Source organism: Pogoniulus pusillus, chromosome 11, assembly GCF_015220805.1.
Source record: "Pogoniulus pusillus isolate bPogPus1 chromosome 11, bPogPus1.pri, whole genome shotgun sequence".
Taxonomy (NCBI): Eukaryota; Metazoa; Chordata; class Aves; order Piciformes; family Lybiidae; genus Pogoniulus; species Pogoniulus pusillus.
In genome coordinates this window covers 609,723-630,768 of record NC_087274.1, presented here as the reverse complement: position 1 = coordinate 630,768, position 21,046 = coordinate 609,723, and the positions used below count along the sequence as shown (strand labels likewise).

General features: G+C 52.1%; 1 protein-coding gene across 2 annotated transcripts in view; it reads left to right on the top strand.

Annotated features, from left to right (window-relative positions):
• The window catches only part of CA10 (carbonic anhydrase 10), a 141,924-nt gene that overhangs the window by 114,521 nt on the left and 6,357 nt on the right, over positions 1-21,046 (top strand). For both annotated transcript variants that reach the window (XM_064150496.1, XM_064150495.1), the window contains exons 6-7: positions 16,191-16,286; positions 17,998-18,070. In XM_064150496.1, the coding sequence (XP_064006566.1) occupies positions 16,191-16,286; positions 17,998-18,070 (169 nt within the window). The remainder of the gene's footprint in view (positions 1-16,190; positions 16,287-17,997; positions 18,071-21,046) is intronic.

Sequence of the window (21,046 nt, the reverse complement as noted above, 5' to 3'; positions counted from 1 at the left end):
CAAAGCAAAGCCGGGGACTGAAGAGGAGGGCACAGCTCCGGGGGCAGATGCCACAGTGCTCGGAGCATCGCGTCCGATGTTTCACAGGGAGCTGGACCACCGCGAAAGGTACACTCGTGGAGCGCTGCTCTGCCGCACCTGATGGTGCCTCTTAGCGAGGCTCTCCTGGGTCTGAAAGCACTGCCAGCGTTGGGGGTTTGCTGACAGAGACCTCAAGCTTCCTTAGTGAAAGCAGAAATCCTGGCCAAGTGGAAAGCTCTGCCAGCCACGCACAGCTGGATCCACAGTGTCCCCAGGACCCAGCTGGTTATCTGGTTCCTCCTGCAGCCAACAGGAGCAGATCAGCATCTTCGGGGGGTGATCACTCCTGATAGCCAAAGACACATCCCAGGGCAGGACGAGTCGCTCCGTGGAGATACATCTCCCTTGACAACAGAGTAGAGACAAGCAGCAGGCCAGGTAGCTTAGAGTCCTTTTCAGAGGTGAGATGGGCCCTGCCCTTTGAGGATGTGTTTTCAGAGCTTCCAGGCAGTTCCTGGGGCAGTCCCAGTCGGGTCAAGTATTACAATGCCCTCTGCACATCTGAAAATGCCACCTAACATCTAAGGCATAAGTTTGTTCCTGGGGACTTGGTTTTTGCCTGGTGAAGATGCTCTGCTGCTGAACAGCACTCGGAGCCAGCTCCAGAGCACTGCAGTGGTGCCATGGCAGGAAAACCGATTCAGGAACAGCAAATTGCTTCAAAAGATGCTGGGGTCTGAACGATATCGAGAGGCTTGTAATTGCCAGGCTCTAACGTTTAACTAGGTGTGAAAGGCTGTCAGGAGAGATCTCTGCAATAATCTGGTTACCTTTGAGCCCCTAATTATCACTTTAGCAGCAGAACAACTGAACTAATGCTTAAATAGTTTGAGTGCAAGGGCTTTAAAACTGTCTATCAGATTACCATCAATATCTTTGGCACTGCTGACACAAAGACAAGCAGGTTTGGAGCGCTTAGATAAATAAACGGAGCCTTTCTTTGTCCCTCTGGTGCATACTTGAGGGTGTTTAATTCCCTGCCCTTTGCATAAGCATCCTGCTGTCTAATAATGATTAGCAGAAAGTCTTGGCTCAAGCCGAGTCCCCAGCTAAGACACCAATCATTTTTGTCTGCTGCCTAATGGCTCTGTGCAAACCAGTTCTGAATGCAGCAGAGCCCACACAGGTCACCTGTGGCACAGAACGCAGCACAGTCACCAACCAGAGTGCTGTGGGCACTGCCTGCCCTGCTCCAAAGAGAAGGTAACAACCTCTGAAAGTTCCATGGCCAAAATGGGGCAAAGTCATAAAAATCCATTTCAATTTTTTTGTCCCTAAGCAGAAAAATGCAGGAGGTGTTTCTGGAGCCCTGGGCCTTGTGGCTGTGCCCTAGAGCAGCCTCTTCCATGTAGGGGCAGGAGGTCAAGGAGCTTAATTGCTTGGGGTTAGGCACTTTTCATAGACTTCAAGCAAGAGACCCCAGTCCACACCACACAGAGATTAGATTCTTTTTTCTCTGCCCACCAACTCACCCTCCACAAGGCCACTGGCAGATTATCAACACCCAGAGATTCCTTCCACCAGCTGCAGAAGTCAAACAGCAGCCAGCAGTGTCTAGGTAAATGACCACACATTGCAGGCTGTGCAGATGCTCTGGAACTGAGATTTGCTTTTGCTGCCACTAAGAAATCAAATGAAATACAGGAAAATGAGAGCAAAAGGGAGCGGCTGACAATGCTGAACTGCCAGCCTTCTGCCACTGCCATCTCCCTAACTGCAGGCACAGTCTGAGTGGGAAGGTCCAGGAGGGTGAGGGATCAGAGAGATCAGGGCTGCCAATCCCGCTGCTGGTATTTTTAGCAGCAGGGCTGTCAGACAGCCTGGGGGAAGCATCCGGCCAGCTGGGACCATTTAATCCAGCCTGCTGGAGAATTAGAGCAGCCTGAACCAGTAAATCAGGAACAGTGGCCCTGGCACTGGGGCCTCCTGTGCACCTTGGACTTGCCTGCATGGTTCCAAGCAGCCTCTCCAATGACCCTAATGTTGGTTATGCAGAGCAAACCCAACTCCAGACTAAGCCCAAAGCTGGAACAGTGCTATCTGTGCCATGGCTGCAGTGCCACTGGCAGAGCAAGCAGGTGATGGGCCCGCAGCAACAGGAGCCAGTGCAGGCAGCTCCCTGCTCTGTTCCCTTTACAAACCATTCACAGCTCTTTCTCTTGTAAGGCTCCTGACTTCTTCCCCAGAATTTCAGCACCTGAAAGTGAACAAGTCCTAGGGCTCTGCCTGCTTCTCTGAACCCAGGGACAGTTCTGCACAGAAGCCCATTTTCTCCACACAGTTCCCTATGTTTTCCCAACATCCAGATCCCTTTCCCAGGTCTTTTTCTGTTGTGCTCCCTGTAGGAAGCTTCTCTGATGTGGGAATGTGTGAGCCTAGCATGGTTCTTCATCAGACTGTGCTAGCACATAGTCCTTCCTCTTCCTCAGGGGAGGAGCATTGCACCAGCTGGAGGTGGGCATGGGCCAGGAATCTCCGGCTCCCCCAGAGCCGCCTTGCTGCCTGTGAGCTGTATGCCAGCCCCTGTGACTCCTCACGCCAGCTCTGCGGCCACAGCCTGCAGAAGTTTGAACTTCAGAGCCGTGCTTTGCCAGAGGCCACCTCTGCTCCGCTTGGGAGGCTTTCCTGGGAACCATGCAGGTCGTGTTTGAGTCTCTCAGCCAGCAGATAAGTTTACTGTACTCCAGTGCTTATTAATGGTGAGAAATAAGCCTCTAAGGAAAGCAGCAGATGAGGGAACACATGTCTAATGGAAGGGTGCTTTAATAAAATCTCTATAACCTTCAGATTAATGTTCAGCTTCAGAGGAGAAAGTCAATAGGATAATGAATTAAATTGCTATAGGAGCAGAATATAAATCAGGAAGAGGTGGTGGTATTGTCATCACTGCAGTGTGAAGAGACTATTCACAGGAGTAATTCAAAGCCAGTGGGAGGTGAACATGAGCATTAGCTGCAAGAGTGCACCTCTGTCCACCCTCCAGATTACAGAGATGCTATCAAATATTCATACCCATAAAAAGCAGAGCTAAAGTCCAACAGGCACTTATTCATCAGCAGCTGCTTGTTGTGTTTTTCTAAACCAAAATCGATTTTATATTGTAAGTTAAATGAGGTTTTATTGCTGGTTAATATAACAGAAAATGGGATTGAACAACACATTAGCACAGGCTGAGGGATACTCACACCTGGCTGTGGTCTGGCTGAGCCCCGGGAAAACCCTTCCCAGGCTCTCTCGACTTCATAGGGAAGTTCAGGTCTGCAGCAGATGTGGTTTGGCATCAGGCTGCCTGCTCTGTCTCCCCTCTAAAAATAGTTGGATTTGGGATGGACATGGCCCATGGGAAGAGAGCAAAGAGTGTGTTCCAAGGAAGAGCACTGCTGGGGTGATCCAGACAGCAGAGCTTGCAGGGAGGTACACCTGGAAATTACTTGTCTAAAGCATTTCTACCTGTCCCAAAGTACTTCCCAAAGAGCAGTGAGGTGGTATCGAGGTGCTGAACAAAAGCCTCCTTGCCTGGAGAGCCACTAAGGTGCTAGGGCTGGTACACTGCTGTGCTGGAGGCAGCAACGAAACAGCCACAGCTGCTGCTGCAGAGCCAGAGGAAGCAGCACGCAAGAGCTGAGCATGGTCTGCTTGCACGGACCTGTCAGTGAGGTCACAGCCTGCTGAGCTGTCACTCTGTGGCCTCACTTCTGAGAGAGGCAGGAGCTGGAGGGGCAGCTCAGAGTGCCCTGAGACTCTTGGGCAGCACAGGACACCTGAACATCCCTGAGGCTCCCAGGGAGAGCCCAACATCTGAAGCCCAAACCCTCTACTCCACTGCAGACACCTCTCAGAGCTTCTGGCTGCTCTCACCATGCCACTCATCTCTGTAGAGTCCAAGTCACCTGCAACAGCTCCTGCAGCTCAGCTCAGCACCAGCCTCCTGCCTGGTCCTGACCAGCTGCAGTGGAAGCAAAGGAGAGAAAATCTGGGGCACACAGCAACTGAACAAGCAAAGCCCTCCCATCCTACAAGAGTGTAGAAAGAGACAAGCCACAAACTATGAGATATCTGCAGGTGTCCTGAGGTACTGCAGGGAATTCCCAGCGGCCAGCAAACCTGACTGCTAGGGCTCATTTCCCAGATTTCTCTTGCTGGCTGCCTCTGACCCTCGTGTGCTTTCATTTCTTACACAACTCAAAGCATCTGAGCTACAGCCACTACTGGAGGAGAGAAGGTGAGAAACTGAGAATGGGTGGAAAGCTGGGCAGGGACTGAGCCAACGACATGCAGGGTTACAGGGCAGTGACACTGCTGGCAAATTCCATCAAGAATCACCTGGTCACATCCAGATGTTCTGTGAGCAGCAAGAGGACAAGGTTTAGAATGCAGCTGGCATCCCTTGCTGAGGAAGTCTTTCCTTCTGGGCTACTCTGTTGGAGTCCAGGAGAAAAATGACTTCCACGGAGCAGAAATGTTTTGTGGTGTGTTCTACATCAACACACTGTAAACTTCCCACACAGGCTACGCGCTAAAAATGCATCTTCATCCTGAGTGACCTTCACTGCCAGCTTCATCTTTACCACTTCTGCACATATTTGCTTTTCTGCTAGCAGCTGCTCTCTTTGCTGGCAGGGGAGGAGAGGGGAGAGCGTCAGCGCACCGAGCACAGGCTGCCCAATCTAAATCCCTTCGCTGCCCTCATTCTGAAATTCAGCATCATGAAGCAATAAGGTGGAGTTTTTCTGCTTAGAGTAGCAGCTGCAGGATTTGCTCTTAAACCACTGGGACGTTAAAACACTCAGCACTCTAAACTTCCAGTGCCACTCAGGAAGCATTCTCTTTACCTCCTTCCAAATGGTGATCATTTGCTGAGAGTGACTTACCTTGCTACAGGATGAGCCTTCCTTAATTAAAGAGCAATTTGCCTCTGCAGCCACAACACTATACTCATTTTGGAATGGGCTTTATGTTACCTGCAAGGATTTTTCCATTACACTTCTTGTAAATTTAACTCCCACCACCATGTGTTTAATGTAACATCCCAGAAGAAGGAGGACTTGGGCTGGCTGCTTGCACAAAAGGTCTTGCAGTTGCTATGGCCAAGGACAAAGGAAAACAGAACCAAGCATATGTGAATTGTTACTACCTTTGCAGTCCACCAAACTGCAAACGCTGCCCTGGGCAGGGCTCTGGTGGAGGCAGTAGCCTTTGGTCTGAGCAAAGCCACATCACCTGTTATTTCTATACCAAGCATGGACATCAGGCTGCCAAGAAAGGCAATTCCACCTATCCCAGCCTCTCCTGACTGGTGCTGCCTGTGTGCTGGAGGGTGAGCATCATGAGCAGAACCCAAGAGTGAGGACAGAAGAAATGCAGTGTACAAGCTAGTGGCCCAGCAGCAGCAAGCACAGCAGTTCCTCAAGTACTGGCAGGTTTGGTGCTGAGCACATCTGATTGCAGCAGCTTGGTCACTGCCTGCTGCAGACAGAGCCAGCTCTGGGCACAGGCATGGCCCTCGGAGCCTACAGTGGGCTCCACACTGGGAGCTCCCTTCCTCAGTCCTCTTTATGTTACTCTGTGCAAATGGAAGATCCTCAGACAGCCAACGTGACCCTGTCTGACCAGTCTAAACTCACTGGTAAAGGTCTCCCGAGTGCCTGGCTCATGCCCACGTCTGAATCAGGCAAAGGAGCCCAGACAGCATGAAAGGTCTTCCACATGGCTGCTCTGGTCACTGCGGCTTGAGCCCAGAACGGTCTCCTAGGACTGAGTCACGCAGGAGCTGCTCCAGCTCAGAGGTCTCCCTCCTCCCTCATAATGAGTGGTGTCTAATGCCCAGTGCCAGCCGTGCACCCCCACCATTAGCTCACTGACCTCGGTTTATTTCTGTCGCTTCTGAGCCTCCTTTCCCGGGCCTTTGCCCCTTACCTTATGTTTTGGAGTCCCTTTGAGGTGTTTTGTCCCGGTCGAAGGCAGCTAACGCCCGGCGGCTGCGGCGGCTTTGATTGCTCAGGCAGGGCAGGCAGGGCAGGCTGCGAGGCTGCGGTTCCGCTCTCATTTAGCCGCTCCAGGCTGACCTTCCCCCGGCACTGCAAACCTTCCCTTCATTAAAAGCACACTGCCACCGAAAGCCAAAGCACTCCACAGCTCAGGCGGGGGCGGGTAACCATCTAGATAGTTGATGCTTGCAGTAAAGACCGAGAAGGAAATACTGTCTGTGGGCAAAACAGTGGCAGACAGTGGGTTTGGGTGTTTTACCAGCTCTAAAGGGGAGAAAGCTGAGGGTTCTGCTATCAGTTCATAAGCAGCTCCCTGAGGTAATTAAATGAGATCGTTTTTGAGGCACAGCTACCTTTAAAACAGCCTGAGTGAGAGCAGGCACAACAGCATCAGTGCTGAGGCTCTGCAGAGCTGGAATTGACATTCAAAGTCTGCTATCTCTCCCTGTGTCTTTTGACATCTCTCCTCTCCCTGTGCACTCTCTCTGGCTGGACATTACTGCACACAGCTGCCAAGGCTTGCTGCTTTAAAAGTTGGTGGAAATTAATTTATTCTCTTCAGTTCCTTTTCAGTGGTTTGGTTGGGGTTTGCAGCCCAGCTGCCATGAGAACATTTCCTACCCAGCAGCTCCCACATGCACCTCAGGGGAGCACCTTGTAAAGGCAAAGACAGGTCTGGATCTGAACTGGAATGGGCAGGCTCATTGCTGTCCATCTCTCACCATCATCTCACTTTCTGTTCACTCTTTCTTATCAAAACCTGGACGTGGCACTGCCATCTAGTCCTCGGAGCTTCTGCTGGTAAGACGACCAGCTGGCCACACAGCCTTCATCTTCTGACCCCTGGGGGTGGGGCTGCTCAGAGGCAGCTGGCACACTGCAGAAGTCCTGGGCGGGGAAAGTGATACTGTTTTCCTTTGCAAGGCACATCCAGTGGGCAAAGCACAGCTGAGGCACATCCAATGTGGAAAGCACAGCTGAGGCAGAGCTTTGTCAGCGCTCTGGTCCCCCTCCTGTCTGCTGTGGAATTACTTTGTGGCTCTGGGGGTTGTGGATCATTTCTAAGGAGCGTTGTGACACCAACCCGTGGAGCCAGTTTTACCCCCAGCTCAGGCTGGACCTTGGCACATCCTTTTCCACTGTAACTGCAGGGGCAGTGCCCGCTGTGAGCGAGCAGACGAGCCAGGCAGGGTGGTGCTGCTGTGCTTCTAAGCTGTGCAATCCATCCCTGACCGTTCCAGCTTTAGGCAGTGCCATGAGACAGGCATCAAGCAGGAGTATTTCCATGCACCTCCAAGGCTGCAAATTACAGCCCAGTCCCAGGAGTGTGGTTCAAGTCAGTCTTCTCCACAGGAGCCTGGAAGCTCCTGTGGACCATCTGCCTGTACCCACACCCACCCTTCATACACAGGGGCAGCGCCGCTGGGGGCGAATGCACAGATTCCTGCAGGGCAAACTGGAGATGAGGTCTGGCAGGTCTCCAGCTCGTGGCTAGGTCACCAGACGACGTGGCAGGCAGACAGGGACGTTTCTGATAGCCTCTGCTCGTGTTTCAGGCAAAGCCCTCCCCAGGCGAGGTCCCTGCAGGAGGCGCTTTGCTTTCGGCTCGTCAGCATTTCCCAGCAAAGCTCTGCTTCAGCGAAACCAACCGCTGCTGCCCCTGGTTAGCGCAGGGCCTCCTTCTGTGGGAAGCCCAAGGGTGTGTTCAGCTAAGAGGATTTTCACTGTTTGATTTGTAGCTTAGAGCCTCCCTCTCTACTGTTCCTGAGCCACAAAAGGCACAATGGAGGACCTGCCCTTCCTCCTCACTGCCAGAGCTGCTCCCTGGGGCCCTTAATTAGAAAAAAAGGGGGGGAATCCCCCCTGCTCTTCCCGGCTGTAATGAATGCCTGCCTGCTCCCTTCTCACGGGACTGCCGCTGAGACATCCAGGAAAATGATGACAGGAAAAATGGGAGGGTGAAAAAAAAAGCTCAAAGCAGAATGTGTAGTTCCCAAAGCCCTTCTGCGTGGCCTATTTGAAACGCACACCTCCTTGCCAGAGAGCCAGTGCTGGGCATGGAAACTTCAAAGAGAGATGGAAATCTTCTGCTGGAATCCTGCCTTTCAGGCAGCCTCCTCCGGGTCTGCCCCGCAAATCTTCGTGGGCACCGACAGCCCAGTGACCCATGGGCATGCCAGCAAAGGTGAAGGGAGGGAGGATGTGTCCACAGTGCACAAGAGAGAGTGCCTGCCACAGCACCATGAAAGCAGGATGCAACCCCTGGGATGGAAAACATTGAAATCCACCCAAATGCAACAGGTTTTGGCTTCACTCTGATCTTATCTATGGACTTCACGTTCAGTTTTGATTATTTGATGCACAGAAAGCACTGCCAAGTGATAAAGGATCTAGAAATTGCCAGCACTGTAGGAATTACCAAGTGATGAGAGTGAAAAGAGAGCTTTTAAAGAGACACAGACTTGCTCACTAGCAGGCAGTTGAGCTTCATGGTGCCATCCATCTTTCTTGTAAACTCATTGATGTTTTGGTTGTGATCATCAAACAATCTTTGGGCAGCTGAAGGCAGATCGATTTTACCTGTGTGCTGCTGGATGGTGCTCCTGGTGCTGTGCTCTGGAAGTGGCAGCTGATAACTCACAGTGAATGAGCATTATTAAACCTGAAGGTGTGCATCGTTTACAACACAAAATAAAACAAATGGAGGGTTCCAGAAAACCAATGGAGTTGCTGAGCTGCATCATCCTGTCAGCTGCAGGCCAGGCCTCCAGTGTTCGTGAGGAGCGAGGTGTTTCAAGCACAGCTAAATGCCATTTAAAGCACAGTTGAAGCAACATTTGAGAGCCTTTGCATGTCTGAGATTCAGTGATGCTGTGTGACATCAGAGCTCAAAACCAGGATGCAGAGCACAAGGAGAAGGGGCAGTGCTGTACCCTGCTGGAGCATCTCACCTGATAGTTCTGTGCTTTCAGAAGTGCTTGCAGGGCAACCTGTGACATCCTCAGTGTGATGCTGGCCACAGAGCAGCAGAGCTGCCCCTTCCCGCTGTGACAGCCCCTGGAAAAAGCAGCAGTCTGGTCTCAGAGCTATACTCACTGCCCTCTGAGCACCATTGCCAGAGCAGCCCAGGGTATATTTAAGGACCATTTTGTTCTTTGAGGAAATGCACAGTGAGGAATGGCACAGCTGGGGAGCGATACTGAGATGAGAAAATGACAGGTGTGAAGTGAGAGGAAGAAGGAGAAAAGGGCAGGGAGAAGTTCGGTGCTGCTGGGCAATGTGCAGCTCTGCGTCTGGGCAAGGCCAGCGCCGCCGGCTGAGGTGGCACAGACTGCACTGCAGGAACGTCCGAGCAGGAGGAGTGGCTCAGCCAGAGCCCAGCCCGTGCTGGGCACGTTGGTGCATGAGCATGGGTTCGATTTCACCTTTCCATCTGCTGACAGCACTCAGAGTTGACAGGGGCCTACTGGAGCCACACTCCAGCCAGTTAGATCGAGGTGGGCACCCTCAGCTCTGTGCAGGGATCCAGCCCAGCCTGCAGACCAGCTGAGCTGGGCAGCAACTCCAGGGGAAGAGCAGACAAACTGAACCCTGGGCTGGAGCAGAGAGCCAACAGCAGCTTTCTGTAGCGTGTTGGAGAGACGTAATGCCCCCAGGTACTAACAGATGCACTTCTACAGCTCCTCCTCAGAGCCCTGCACATTGCTTTTTTTTCTGGAAATGTCCTAAAAATCTCAACCTTGATGTTGAAGCTCACAATTATTTTGAGCCAACCTATTTCCCTGGTGAGTTGCCCTCTTTTCTCCCGCAGCAAATTTCTTCTGCTTGGCTCCCACTTCTGCACAAAGTGATTTATTAGAGAGATTGCATTTTTGCTTCCCTTCTGCAAAGTGTCAGGTTCTGAACAAGATCAAATAACCTCCTGTGCTCCAGTATTGACTAATTTGAATTATTAAAACCTTTCTCCCAGGAAAAACTCCCTGCTGTTTGCTGAGAAACCAGTAACTTCTAATAGAATCTAGGATCATCTTTTCTCGAGGAGATCAGGGGACCCCGAGACAGAATTCAGGCTTTCAGCTGAGCTCACATTCAAGGATGTTTTGGTAAAGCAAGGAGAAATCAGCTTTCTCCTTGTCCTTTCACTCTGTGTCTCCCTCCAGACTGGCACGAAGGGGCTTTGCCAAGGCTGGAGTGACAGCAGCACCTAACTGTGCAGTTAACCCCAGCTCTGGGTATTTAGATTGATTAGAATGTAGAACGTGGGCTTGGCAGAGATGCTGCACTTACTAAACCAGAAATCAGTCCTCTGTTAGCTATCATTTTGCTGCTAGTCAGTCCCCGGTGCCTTACTGCCCCTGGGCTGCTGTGCTGGCAGCAGCCTGGCAAGCCCCCCGGGCCGCAGCGTTGGTGCCTGAAGTGAAGGCTGCATTGCGGGCAGCATTTCTGACACTGCACTCCCAGCTCTCCTCCCTGGCAAACTGAGCTGCTTTAGCAGGACAGCTCCTGCTGCTCCGGCTCTGCAGGCAGCACTGTCTGCGCCTGAGGCCCTGCTCAGCGCTGCCTGCAGGTGGTAACCATCTCGGCACACAGCGCAGCGCTCACTGCCGCACGCTGGCATCGGCTCCCCCTCAGTGATGTCAGCCTGGCAAAGGCAGCAGGCATGCAGAGGGTCTGCGTTAGACAATCCTGGAATGGCTCAGGTGGAAGGCAGCTCAGAGTTCATCTGCTCCACCCTCCTTGCCATGGGTAGGGACACCTCTCAACTAGACTTGGCTGCTCAAGGACTCATCCAACCTGCCCTCTAACACTTCCAGGGAGGAGGCAGCCACAGCCTCCCTGGGCAGCCTGTGCCAGTCTCACTACCCTCAGCCTGAAGAACTTCTTCCCAGTTCCAGTCTAACCCTACTCTGCCTCAGCTTCAAACCGTTCCCCCTTGGCTTGTCTCAGACACTCTCATGAAAAGTCCTTCTGCAGCCTTCCTAGAGGATTCCTTCAGCTATTGGAAGGCAGCTCTGAGGTTCCCCTGGAGTCTTCTCTCAAAGCTGTATTCTGAACTTCTTTTTGCACCAACAGCCTCTTAAAACACAGCCTGAGTTCTTCTGTGCTTCCCTCACATGCAGACCATGCAGCTGGTCTCAGAATATAAACTCCTGTGCTTGGGTTTTGCCCCAGAAAAATGCTATTTTTAACAATGTTTAACTTCTGCACTCAGGAGAGCAGGTACAGCTGGTAACTGCTTCCTTCCTGCTTCTGGTTTGCAATCCTAACCCATACCTTTTCTCTGCTGTTAGTCAGCACCAGGCTGACTTGAGCTGGACCAGTATTTCCCTACTGGAGTTCAAATGAGGACAGCGAAGGCCAGAATGAACAACTGGCTGCTCCCCAGCCCAGAGTCTGTAGCTGTGTCCCCCCATTCTTTCATCCATCAGTCTGTGATACTTCTCTGTCTGCTCTTGCCCATCATGCCAGCCTTGGAACAGGACTGTGGCTCCAGATGGTGCTCTGGCAAGGCAGGCAGAGCCTGGCTGGCATCAGGTATTGGTGAGGGACTGAGCGGCTGGTGTGCCGCTGTCGCACTGCTGGGCGACCTTGCACCTGTGTTCTTTGACTCTGGCTCAGGGCAGCACAGGGAAGGGCAGAAATAGCAACAAACACTGCTTTGGACGCACAGGAGCCATTTTCTGCTGCTTTCTGGGCTGGCTGCAAAAGAAATGCAGAGTTCTGCCAGCCATTCAGAGCACCATTGCAGAACTGCATCTCCCAAGCACAGGTTTCACCGCCGTGGTGTCTGAGCATCTGCTGTGCTTGAAGTGGGGAAATGGAGTGTTCAGGCAGAACATCCTGCAGGAGCCCAGAGATGCTGGCAGCCTTTTTCCCTGCTCCCTCTTAAGATGTATCTTCTGTAGATGGTGGATTGGGTCAGTGCCAAATTACAGCTTGCAGTACAATTTTACATCAGCCAAGTCATCATCAACATTAAACATTGACTTTGATGCTCAGGCAGAGTGAGTTGCAGAGCAGTGTGGTTGGTCTGTTTACCCAGCTCTTGCTCACCAGCTAACAGTGAATGACAGCAGTGGGTGACTGGCAGGTCAGCCAGCACCAGCCCTGCTGAGGGTTCTGGGCTATGGAAGACCCTGCCAGAAACCCTCCTGAAGTCACCCAGCAGCACAGACCCAGCTGTGCACCTCTGGGGCTCAGCTTGGACGTTCCCTTCATCCAGCTCTCTGGAAGAGAGGAGGACATTTCCATGGGGCAGGAGCCTGCTCGGATCCACTCATAAAAGGCTCCTGGGTGATGTGGCATTGTTGCTCTTCCCAAGGGTTCCACAGGCCCTGCAGGAGCAGCTGCAGTGTAACACTGCAGTGCTCACTGCTCTTACTAATCACTCGTTCAAATGATTGTCCTCTCTGGACACCTGCCGTGAACAAGTGACATTTCTGTTTCTGTTGCTGCTGAACTTTGGATAAACAAAAACGTGTCCTTTCTTCCTCACAGAACTCTTAGCCACTTTTTACAAGGACTCTGAATCAAAACAAGCATTTAAGGTGTCTTCCTAAGCAATTCCACTTGCTTTAGTTCCCTGCTGTGCTGGAGACAGGCTTTGTGCTTGCTCTCCATCAGGTATCCCAACAGTTTATCAGGTAACACAGCACAAACATTAGTTACAGCTGGTCCCTGCTGCCACCCACTTCCTGCCCTACACCTTTGTCATTTCCAAATCAAAACATCTCTGCACTCAATTCTGACACTTCCAGGTGAGAATAAAGGACAAGGTGACTGTGGAAACATTTGTGCATCGAGCACTGTGACATTCAGATCCTCTCCCTTTGTTTTTTCTCCCTGCAGCAGCACACTTCAGGCTGAGCTGTCCCTTTTAAGAGGCTTGGTCAGAGCTCTGCAGCACACAGGAGGTCATGGCCCAGCCTAGAAAATCACCAGAAGACTGATGAAGAGTCTCTGGGACTTGTGCCTCCATCAGCACGGCAAACTGAGCCAGAAGGAGCCTTGGCCAGATGCCACACAGAAGCCCTTCTGCTCCCAGCTCTACCCAGGGAGGCACAGTGCGCCCGGAGGAAAGACCAGGGCAGGCAGCAGAGGCGTGGCAGGAGCAGGCAGCTCAGGCAGCTCAGGGCTGAGCTGCACCAGGGCGCAGGCAGAGAGCAGGGCTGGGAGCGCACGGGCACTAGTGTGGGGAAGGGGAATCGGCTCTTCTGCCCAGCGTGGGCAGGGCAGGAGCCACCGCAGCAGCGCCAGGCACCGGCTGAGGAGTGCTCGGCAGCTCAGCCCTGCCGTCGGGTGGTGCAGAGCGCTGGGGCTGCTCTCGGTGCGCTGCAGGCTCCTGGGCACCTTCTGGAGTCCCATCAGCTAAAAGGGAATGATTCATCTTAATGCTCCTCTGCTCCCTGCAGACGGAGGACAGCAAAGAACTCTCCATTGTGCTGGGGCAGAGGAATGTTAAAGGGGGAACCCTCGAAAGCTATCGACAGGTTCTAACGAGATCCTGCGCTGCGTCTGAGCCCCGCAACGCGAGCTGTACTCAAGGGCACTCTGAGCGCTGCAGGGTTGCTCTTGTTGTGCTTTGGGATTAATTCAGCAATATCATTTGCAAGAGGGAGGGTTTCACATCAGCGGGTCCAGCTCCACGGCAGATTCCAGTCGCACTTGGTGCAGGCTGCAAGCTGACAGGGGTTGGGCAACTTTCAATTATCCGCAAAAGAAGGAATTTCCCAGGGAGTGATGGGGTTTGCCCTGCATGTCATGTTCTCTAAGACATCTTTATTCATTTGTACCCTTCTAAATTAGTCTGTTCCGTGTGAGGAACCTGGAAAATTGTCTCTCCTTACATGGGCACTCCTCCTGTTTAAGCAAGGCAAACCACACTGCCATGGAAACAGCTTCAAATGAATTGGGGTGCAAGGAGGAAAGAGACAGCTCTAAGAGAGAAAGTGACGGAGGAGAAAAAAAATCCTCTCTTCATTCAGCTCTGGGACCTCTGAGAAACAGTGAAGCCTGGCATGGTGAGGGCAGCTTGGCAGAGCAGAGCAAAGCAAAGCAGCTCGTTCCCAGAGTGAGGTGTGAGAAGAGAATCGGCAGGATGGGGCAGAGGATGTGGCTGTGTGCCCTGGCACTGCACTGGGCAGAAGACTCCTTACAGTGAGCCTGACAAACGATCTCTGTGGGGTGACATCTTCAGAGGGTTTGCTTCTCTAAGTCTCATCAGGAACACTGAGAGCTTGATGCTGACCCAGGGCCTCTGCGGCAGGGAGGGGAGTCTGTACTTGCTGTTACCCCTTACTGCACCAGACCTTTTGGGCTCCTAACCCAATGCTTCGCCCTTCTGGCACCTCATGCAGAAGAAATCCCAGTCTGAAGCAGACCTGACCACGGATTTCCTCAACAACTCACAAGCTGCTGTGGATGGCAAAGAGAAACACCTTCCTGAGCCTTCAGACTGCAGAGTGCAGCCCCCAGAACCACGATGTTCTCCAAGTTCAGCAGCAGCAGGAGGTGCTGACTAACGAGCTCCTGAGCTCTTTGTGCTGTAAATACTTTTGCTAACTCTTTAGGAGGCCTCTAGAAAACTGCTGCCTTCACCTGGCTGCCTGCTCACGGGGTGCAGGAGATGAGGCCATTGCTGCTCTGACATGTTCACTTCTTGCTGCAGTTTGGATGGTTTGCCTCTAGAAATGCCTCCTGTGTAGCTGTTCAGAGGCCAGCCCACAGTGCCCACTCCTGACAGGGCAGAAGTAACTGGGAATAAGACATCAGTGCAGTAGTTTTGACCCTAACCTTACTTGTTTGACCAGTGCCACTCCCGGAGTCTGGACACAGCCTTTGTTTCTCAGCCTCTCACAGGCAGTGCAGGTTGCAGGTGGGTTTGAATGCTGCTGTTGTTCAGATCACCATTGGCACAGTGGTGGATGGACAGCTCTAGATGGACAGACAGCTCTGGATGGCACAGCAAGGCTGTGGCTTTGTGACTCTGGAGCGTGCAGCTAGGTCAGTCTTGCAGGGCAACCCTTGCACCTGTGTTTCCCCACTGAAGCACAGACATTGCCTTCACCTGAATGACAGCCACCAGGGCAGGCACTGAGCCCCACTGCCCCCTTGCCTGGCTTTGTCCTGCTCAGGAGTACCTTTGGTCATTGGCGCAGTAAAAACAACCACCAGACACAGAGCAATCTAACACTTCTCTTGTCCAGAGTGTGTCAGTCCAGAAATGGCAGTGGGCAGCCTTTGGATCTCTGCCAGCACCTGGAAGATGTTCAAATCCAGACTGCTGCAGGTCTGAGAACGCCAGCAGTGACCTTGCTTTGCTAACTGACAGCTGGAAACTAAGACAGGAATCTTTAGGCTACAGAAGGCTGAGCCTTCCCTGTTGCTAAAAGCACTCAACTGCCTCTGAGTTCACCAAAGTTGTTCATCTTTTTAAGTAACAACATAAGGCTAAGAACTGCAGTGTTTGTGGCCACAGTGTGCCACAAGCCCAGCCAAGTCCCTGCTGTGGATCTGGGTTAGACACTGACATGCAGGGAGAGAGAGAGAAGCTGTGGCTGCAGCATTTCCAAGTCCCAGCAAATCATACAGCCAAAGAGCAGAAGGAAAGCCGCAGGAGCTGGGGAGAATCTGTTAACAACAGCAGAGCAAGAGCCCAGCTGCAGGAGCTTCTGTGAGTGAGTTTGCAAAGTCTGGAGCCGTCGGATGTCAGCGTTTGGAGCCCTGCCAGTGCTGGCTACACAGCTCAAATCCTCTCTCCCATATGTTTCCTCAAATATTTCAACTCCTGGCTCCCCTGTGCATGGCTGCAGGCTGAAAGGCACAGCTCACCTGCTGCCCATGGCCGAGCTGCTGTGACAGAGAGATGATGTCAGCCCCTGCAGTGCAATTCATAACTCCGTGTGGGGAGGTTCACTTACAGGCAGCTCCGAAGGAAACCTGCTGGTGCTGTGCCAGTCAGAGCCAGACGGTGGGAACCAGGCCTGCTGCACAGCCCTGGACAGCTGCCCTGCTGCCCAGCAGCCGAGCCAAGGCTGGGATCCTACCATAGAGTGTTTGCAAACAGCCTGGTGGATGATTTGCTGCCGTTTAATTGTGATCTTTCCCTCCCCTCTCTCCTAGGTTCAGCTAATCCACTACAACCACGAGCTGTACACGAATGTCACAGAGGCTGCCAAGAGTCCCAACGGGCTGGTGGTGGTTTCCATATTTATGAAGGTAAGTGCCCAGTGTGATCAAAGCTGGCAGCCAGGGTGGAACCTGAGCTGGGCTTTCCCCAGGGCTGCCTGCCAGGCAGAGCTGCTGCCAGGCTGTCCAGTGGCCTTGGCTCTTTTCCTAAGTCTGAACTAAACTTTTGGTGAAGCCTTGAGCTTTCAAAACACAGAGAGGTACTGCTGGATGAGCAAGAGGTGTGCAAGAGCAGCAGTGCCCGACAGAACAACCACATCACAGAACGGCTGCAAGCTGAGCAGGGGTGTGATGGTTTGGCAGTTCCCTGCCCCCTCCCACTCTTATGAAACCACCCAGACTAGTTAAGGAATGAAGCTTTCTATTCACAGCTTAGCACAAGGTGCAAGCAGATAGTCACAAGGTACAGGCAGCTATTTACAGATGTGTACAGCAGTATACAAGTTTAAGGGAATCCAGAAACACAACAGCCCTCCCAGAAGCCAGAGTCCCCAGGAGGGGCTCCCAACCACCCTTCCACCTTCTTTCCACCCCTCTACCTTACCCCAGAGTCTGCCTTACATGTGAGTTTGGAGGATCAGCAAGGGGGGTTAGAAGTAGAAAGATTAGCTGGGTTACACAGATCCAAGCTGAAGAGAAACAGAGGCTCTGACAGAGACACTCTGTCTCATCTCTGTTTGTGTCCTTGTTGTGTGCATCTCAGCAAGCCTGTGAGTGCTTCACCACTGTTTCCTTTTCACAGCCTAGAATCTAATCTCTCACATTAAAATATTCCAGTTAGCCTCAAACTAGCACAAGGGGGTTTGAAGGCTGCCTGCAAAGGTAACATCTCCAGGTAGAATTGTGGCACAGCTTTTGTTGCTAACCAGCAATAAACAGACCCCTTGCAGTGCAGTGACTCATTGACTCACCCGTGATGATCAGCAGTGATCCTGTTGGTAAAGTACTTACAGCCCAGCACAATGCCACAACAGTGCCTCTGAAGCCCTCACATCCTCTTCAGGTCCCTTTCTGTCACTGTAGCCTGAGCACTTTGTGTGTGTGCACACATGGCAGTGTCTCTGCACACAGGATGGTAGGGGTTGGAAGGGACCTCCAGAGATCATCCCATCCGATCCCCCTGCCAGAGCAGGATCACCCAGGGCAGGGCACACAGGAACACAGGAACACCAGCACTCCAAGGACTTTCTCCATGGACCTGCTTCCCAACAGGACCACCCCAATCTATGCTGGTGCCTGGTGCAGGGTCTGCACTTGTCCTTACACACCTTTGTGGGTATCCAGGGAGGGGGAAATGTGGACATTGCCCAGCTGTGCCCCACACGAAGGGCAGACAGATGTCACCTGCAGCCTGACCCCTCTGCTGCCAGGAGAGTGCATTTCTCACCAAACTGAAACCTCAGGGAGAGCTGTGTGAACCCCTGCCTGGTGGCATTCACTGCCTGCACATCCCAGCAGGGCTGCAGGACAGGACCCTTCCCAGGGCTGCTCACCCAACTGGGGTTTACTTGCTCAGCCCCTGGGGCTTGTTTGCTTTTAGCCACCAACTTTCCAACGAGTTCCTTTAGGAAAATACCTTAATCATTATTGCCTCTTCCCTCAACAGTGGAAAATAAAGGCAGGAGCCATTTGAAGGAGGAGCAGGAGAGAGAGAATGAAGGGAGGGAGTGCACAGAAGAGCTGCAGTGCCAGGAAGGAGGTGGCAGTGAGGTGCTGACGCTCTGCATTGTCTCTCCTGCAGGTGTCTGAGTCATCAAACCCATTTCTAAACCGAATGCTGAACAGAGACACCATAACCAGAATAACCTATAAAAGTAAGTTCTTTTTCCTTTCCTTGGCTAGCAGTTGTGTGCTTCTGGTAGTAAACCACCTGTTGAGTGTTCCCCTGAAAAGGGAGGCTCTTGATTATGGGCAGAAATCAGAGTCTGCATTGACAGCAGCTCCACAAGGTAAACTTATTGAGGTCATCAGTTCAGCAAGTGAGGTCTGAGCTTCAAAGTCTATTTTATGTTTGAAGGAGCAATAAATTAATTAGATGACCCTGAACAAATACCCACAGTATTCACACAGAACACTGGGCAGAAGCTGCCTGCTGTTAGCAGCAAAAGCAGCACGCAGAGCAGCCTGGATTGCAGCAAATGGAACTGTCTGGGCTGCTGCCCCATTAGCTATGGCTTTGGGCTCATTAATGCTTTCCTGGCAGTCCTGCGCCACTCTTGCTGCATTGCTGGCTGCATGGAGAGCTCAACACAGTGTGTGCAATGTTGTACTCACATTTAGGAGGCCCTTCACTAATAATGATCAATAATTCCTGGAAACTATATGGAGCTGGTGCAGAACTGGAGCTGAAATGTCAGTGAAATGAGGCTGCTCTAGAGGAAGCCATGGAAAATGCACACATCTGAGGGGAACAAATCAAGCCTCTTCTCAAAATCCTATTCCCTTTGTCAAATACCCACTTGGACTGCAAGCAGCCCTCAAGTTAGTAAGTTCAATGATGCTGGAATTTAACTTGCAGAAAGCCCACAGTCATCTGAAAAAGCAAAGTGTTGTAAAACCCAGCCTCTGGCTGCTGCACAGTGAGCGCTGAACACCTGACAGAGGCTGCACTACCTGCGCTTAGCTGGGATGGGCACTGGGACTCCAGGGCTGGCGTCACACTTCCACTAGAGCTGAGCAGAGGCTGGCCAGCTTGTGGCGGCTCAGAGCAGGGGAGAGGCCACGAGCAGGGGCAGGAGCACCTCCCAATTGCAAGGCTGAGTGTGCAGCGTCGCCCACAGCAGCACCTTCCCAAAAGCAAGTGTTTGCCTTGTGCACTGCCCTTGGCAGTGGCCACCCCTGCCCTCTGCAGCTGGCACCATCCTGCCACCTTGTATCGGTGGCTTTGCCTCTTCAGAAGGAAAATGCAATTCCAATCACACCTAATGTGGGGTTACTGGTTGAGATCTCACGTGCAGGTGAACTCAAAACCGGCTGCAAATCGACGATTAACAGAAGTGGTTCCATTTTAACCATGGCTACCTCCAGCTGAAATCCTGGGCAGAGAGTGCCCAGAATGTTCTGCAGGAGGCTGAGCTCCTGGCTGTAGTAACAAGTATTGACTGGGAGCTTTATGGTGTAAATTGGCAACGTGAAAGTGTTATTGAAAGTAATTCTGCAGTTGTCTGGCCTGATGGATGAGAGCATCGCTGCTGAAAACTGATTGCCCCCTTCACACTGTCAGGGTTTCTGGTCTGCCATCAGCACCTGCAGGATTTTAGCTTGTGCTTTAGGGGTCCACTCCTGCAGTCAATACCCAGCAGGCTGCAGACAGAAGGACCAGTCCCAGCATGCTGGATAGGAGCATGGAGCAGTTGGTAAGTGGAGCAGAGGCTCAGAGTCAGGACAGTTGGGCACAGAACTGGAGGAATATCTCTCTTAAGAATAGCCACAAAACTGAGAGAGCTCCATGCTGCTGCATGGAATTTCCACTGGCAAACTGCTTTAGAAGGGGAATTTCTGCTCTTAGCTATTGATGGCTGCAGTAAAGCAGACCCCAAGGAATTTTTAAGTAGCTTTTAAATGCTTATTTTATTCCTGCCTCACAGCCCAAGTGACCTGCTGTGGCCGAGCTGAAACACTTGGCTTTGGCCAGGAGCTCTCTGACTATCTCGAAAGAAAAACTGCTTTAATATTCCTCTGGATGGATATCTGGGGGGCTGGTAGCTTGCTTTCAGAGCAGTTATGGCACATTAGCTCTCACTCAGTGTTTGCTCAACATCACATTTCAGATTTCCCAAACTCAGTGTGAAAGCTTGGGCTTGTTCTCCACCAAAGCACTGCCCCACACCCAGCTAGCAGAGGAGCTGCAGCTCTCCTAGCTGGCCCCAGATCCACCTTCTGCTGTTCCATAGGTAATGACCAAGTGAATAAATGACTCCTTTTCTAAGACATGATCCTGGAAAAGCTCCAGATCAGATTTCTGGACACAGGAGGCTCTGGCTATCTCAAGGTCCAGGTTTCAGGGCATTCTCTGAAGGACTAAGCTCTTGAAGCTCCTGTCACAATCAGAATGAGCTCAGCAGTCTCAACATGGGCCCCAAGGGACTAACCTCAGGTACTCAAAACGAGTCCCTGTCAGCCTGGGTCTATGTGACTTGTGCAGGCTACTAAGTGGAGAAACTCTAGCTGAGGATGAAAAACTGAGCATCAGTCTCCTGTCAATGTAATCTGGGCAGAGCTGTGCTCCCCCTTCTTGGATAACCACTGCAGGGTCCTGTGGAGCTGCCTGCAGCCAGTGAATAAAATGTTCCCTAGCAGTGCTGCTGGAACTTGCTGTGAAAGCAGACCCCACACACCTGCTGCACACCTGGGAATGTTAGAGGATTTCCATGATCTGCTAAGCAATTGTCAGGCAAGGCCTTGATGAAAATGAAGGTGAAACCTAATCTGTGGAGAGCAGAGCTCAGTTGTTTGGGAGTCACCCCCAGGCGCAGGCAAACAGAAGCTGGCTGAGGGCAGGAAGGATGCTGAGCACCTGGCAGAGGCCGAATGGCTTTGTCAGAGCTTTGGTTCTGGCAAGAGATCACACACGGAGATTTTTGGCCAGTTTGAACTGTTCCCTTGCAACAAATGTAAGGCAAGGCACAGAAGTGTTGTGGTCTAATATTGGTGCAGCCCCAGCTGAGAACAGGAAGCTTTGCTCAGGATGTGGACAAGGGGAGCAGCAGAGCTGCCGTGGGAACATGTGGATAACCAGAGCTCATCCTGCAGTCTTTTCTCAGGCCATTCCCTGGACTCACCTGACTTCC